Source organism: Sinocyclocheilus anshuiensis, unplaced genomic scaffold, assembly GCF_001515605.1.
Source record: "Sinocyclocheilus anshuiensis isolate Anshui unplaced genomic scaffold, SAMN03320099.WGS_v1.1 scaffold1614, whole genome shotgun sequence".
NCBI classification, from domain to species: Eukaryota; Metazoa; Chordata; class Actinopteri; order Cypriniformes; family Cyprinidae; genus Sinocyclocheilus; species Sinocyclocheilus anshuiensis.
Window position 1 is genome coordinate 325,995 of NW_015547777.1, and position 4,108 is coordinate 330,102.

Consider the following 4,108-nt stretch of genomic DNA (forward strand, 5'->3'; position numbering starts at 1 on the left):
TAATGAGGAAAAAAAATTAACTTAAATGATTTTAGCAAATGGCTGCAATATAACAAAGAGTGAAAAATTTAAGGGGGTCTGAATACTTTCCGTACCCACTGTATGTGATCTAATTTGTTTAATAAAAAAAATTGTTATTAAATATAAAAAGTAATAAAAACTACAAAAAATGTGAAAATAGACAATATATATTTATAAAATATAAATAAATAAATAGTATTGTTTTTTACAAGATATTTTTTATTAAAAAAATGTTTATTAAATATAAAAACTACCAAAAATGTGAAAAAATATGCAATATATAAAATATAATATATAAAATAAAATGTAAATAAATAAATAGTATTGTTTTTTATAAGATATATATTTTTTAAATAACATTTTTTTGTTATTAAATATAAAAAATAATAAAAACGACCAAACATTTGAAAATAGTATAAAAATAAAACCTAATTAAAAATAAATAAATAAAACAAACAATACTAAAATAACACTGGTACTCACTTGTGAGAGCTCTTTTTCTTCATTACGGACCGGCCACCCGACACACCACGAACTGATCAAAACACAAAATTGGTTGATGTGGTAATTAGAGCCCAACCGATATATCGTTTGCCGATATTATCGGCCGATATGAGCCTGTTGCCGATATATCGGTTTCGGTGAATATGCCGCCGATATGAAATTTGTTTTACAGAACATATAACGCAGATAAAATGCTTGAAATGGTGTAATTACTTAGTTTGTCCAGCAGAGCGCGCTCCATTGTTTGCTACTGGCGACCTGGATGAAACGCTTTAAAGCTTAAGTCTATGGAAAACCATTGAAACTTTGAACGGGCATATCTCCGTAACAGCGCAGCGAATCCGCACCAAACTCAGGGGATCCCTTCAGCTCGAGGAACCCTCTCGAATGCGAATCGAGTGTACGTCTAGAGGCCCGCTTTCGAATGAGACAACCCCCGGTCCGGTGCCGACCGATCAAGCGATCCCGGGGGGCTACCGACGCGCGGAGGGTGGCGTTCGAGAGGGCTCCTCGAGCTGAAGGGATCCCCCAAATTTGGTGGAGATCCACCAGTGCGTTCGCAAGATAGTGACACCAGTCAACACTTTCCCTTCAGTAAAAACTTGTTCAGGCAGCATTCAAGCGTTGGCTTATTCGACCGTAAGTGCCCTGCAAAGTGGACTTCACATGATATTCCGCCATGATTCCAGTTCCAAGGGAACGTACACGTTACATTCAAAGTATTTATGTGAAGACAGTAGCGCAAATCCGTGAATTAATGTTTCGAAGTTTAATAAACTTTAACGGAATAAAGTTGAATGGAATTGAATTGAATTTGAATAAACTTCAACTTTACTGTTCAGTGCACTGATGTCAGACTCATTTAGGATAATAAAGTTTATTGTTAAATTGTTAAATGCCCTTTACATATCTCTGTCACCATTATAAGTGTTTGATCACCACATTTGAGAGATCATTGCAAAAAATGTTTATGTATAAATAATCTGTTTATGTCTATACTGTATTCTATATATAGTACCAGTCAAATGTGTGGACACATGAATGGGAAAGTGTCCAAACTTTTGACTGGTACTGTACTATAATATACACAAAGAATATCTGCCGATATATCGACATCGGCCTTTTTTTTCTCTTTACTCCCTAATATCGGTATCGGGCCCCAAAAAAACCCATTTCGGTCGGGCTCTAGTGGTAATGCATTTAGTTCAGGTTTAATTGATATTGCATACAGGTCACGGTCTCACCTCCAGTGTCTCTGGAGCGATGCTGGTTCATGCGGCTTCTGTACGGACACTGCATCTGCTCCAACCAAATCAACCTCTGATGATCCTCCTGTTTGAACAAACACTGGCTGCATCTCAAAATCTACTGAGTGCCCTAGCTAGACAGCATTTTGAGCATGCACTAACAGAAAGGCACTTAAAATGTCCAAAAAGCCTGATTGTACCATGTTTTTTTTTTTTTTAAGTACTTTGGGGTAAAACCAGGCTGTATTGTCCTTTAACTGTACAACATTAAAACTTAAACCTGCTGATGTGCATTAGAATCAATGCACATCACATCAACATGAAAACTGGGAATGAAATTAACTACAGCAAAACACAATGTAAACACACACACACACGCACACACTCATACACACAAACACACACTCATACACACACACACATACACACACACACTCACACACACTCATACACATACATACATATATACACACACACACACACACACAACTCCCTTTTAATACCACATGATTTCTACAAATAAACATTTAAACTAATTCGGCAAAAGTGTGCCTCCAGAGCGCGAGCGCGCCTCATTCAATACAAACAAGCACACGTGGTTTAACAGAACTCGGGCTTGAAATGGGACATTTTCTCAATTAATACATTATTTAGAGCGGTTGTATTTCATGTGCTCGAATCGAGTTTCGATTAGTCTGATCAGTTCGTTTGTATCGAAATGCAAGCGTAACTTCAAAACATACCGAGCAACTGAAATCTGAATAGCCTCATGTCTCGTTTCATGTGTTCTACACATTACATAACTGTAAATGATCCTGAAATCAAATAAGAATGAAGGAATTTGTGTTCCTAAATGCATACATACATCTGTGTTTCTGGATCGCCTGCAGGAATATCTCTGCTAAGTTTCAGGGTTGCCAGGTGTTCACAACAAAACCCGCCCAAATGCTACTCAAAACTTGTCAAAACGCGTTCCGGGGGGTAAAACACAAGCAAAATACACATTTTAGGCAAAATTGATATTTATACCCTGGTAAAATTCGCATTCCAGGGGCTAAATATCACGTTATTGGTATCGTTTCAACCCGCGGAAACAGTGTAAAAGCAGCCCGCGGACCTGGCAACACTGCTGCTAATGAGAATCAAATGCTTGAGAATCGTTCTCATAAATGATCCGAATATGACACTTCGATGTTTTTTTTTTTGTTGTTTTTTTTAAGTTATGCATTTTATCTCACTTTCCGCCTCCAAATGCAATTACACCGAGAACGAGGGCTGAATATTTGCACGCTGTTTTCAGATCTACGCTTTACTTGTCAATAAAAGACTTTTATTTTGAAGTGGACTCCCGCAGTATCGGAAGCCGGAAGTCGGTGTCCAGGAATGTGCGTGTTAGAAAGTGCAAGAGAAGAGCTGCTCGAATTAAAAACAGCTTCGTTAATTAAATCCGATAAAGATGATTGAGACCTCGAGCAGAATGTGAGAGTCGGATGGAAAACATTATGCTGATCAAGCACATCAGAGTGAGTGATGTCATCTCATCGCGCACAGAAGGAAACGCTGGTTTTATTGTTATTGATTATAATCTGCGGATGATAATCGGAGTGTTTTAGTGTTTGTTTTAATGTTTTTGCGCGATTCTTGTGATCTGACTGTGTTGTGTGCTTTTGTCTGTCACGTGGTTCATATGCATGATTTTTAGGGTTTGTGTATTTAACCATTGACCTTTCGTTTATAATGCGCCTGAATTAAATACTAAACCTCCTCTGAGTTTATTCTTATGATGTGAGTCTGATCTGCTCAGTGATTGTGTTAGAAACACACCTGCATCATTCTTTATCATCTGTCATTTGCCCAGCTGATGTTGTGTGCTGCTGTATATATAGTGCACTAGACTGTCAGGTGTATATATATATAGTGCACTCATGAACGGCCTCATTCAGGGCGTCAAGGTGAATCCAGTTCATCTGTTGCTGGATAGTTGCATGCATTTGATTTGTTATAATTAGGTTGATTTGAGAAAGCCAACCTACTGATCTGCTACTTAAGCTTGTTATTCTTCTTCTTCTTAGACTAAATTTCTGAATGCTACTCCTAGAGCTTTCAAGCTAGAATCAGCCCAGCTCTTCCAACTGATCTGACTTATGGTTTTCATAAAACTGTAGATTAAAAATCATAAAAATCCCATAGACTTACATTGACGGAATGTTCAGATGAGCCAAGACTGTTTAAACTCATTAGACTCCATTAAGCTTCCCTTCTTTCTATCTATCTATCTATCTATCTATCTATCTATCTATCTATCCTAGCGACATGCTAATCATGCTAGAAACATG

At 37.5% G+C, this 4,108-nt stretch overlaps 1 protein-coding gene across 3 annotated transcripts in view; it reads right to left on the bottom strand.

The window, feature by feature from the left end:
- spinb (spindlin b) overlaps positions 1-2,716 on the bottom strand; it is a 4,776-nt gene extending 2,060 nt beyond the window's left edge. Inside the window, exons 1-3 of one of the 3 annotated variants that reach the window (XM_016507535.1) lie at positions 2,638-2,716; positions 1,770-1,857; positions 505-556 (exon numbers count right to left, since the gene is read on the bottom strand). In XM_016507535.1, the coding sequence (XP_016363021.1) occupies positions 505-556; positions 1,770-1,824 (107 nt within the window). In that variant the 5' untranslated portion in view covers positions 1,825-1,857; positions 2,638-2,716. The other 2 variants (XM_016507534.1, XM_016507536.1) reach the window with 2 other exon arrangements.
- Between the last annotated feature and the right edge of the window lie 1,392 nt (positions 2,717-4,108).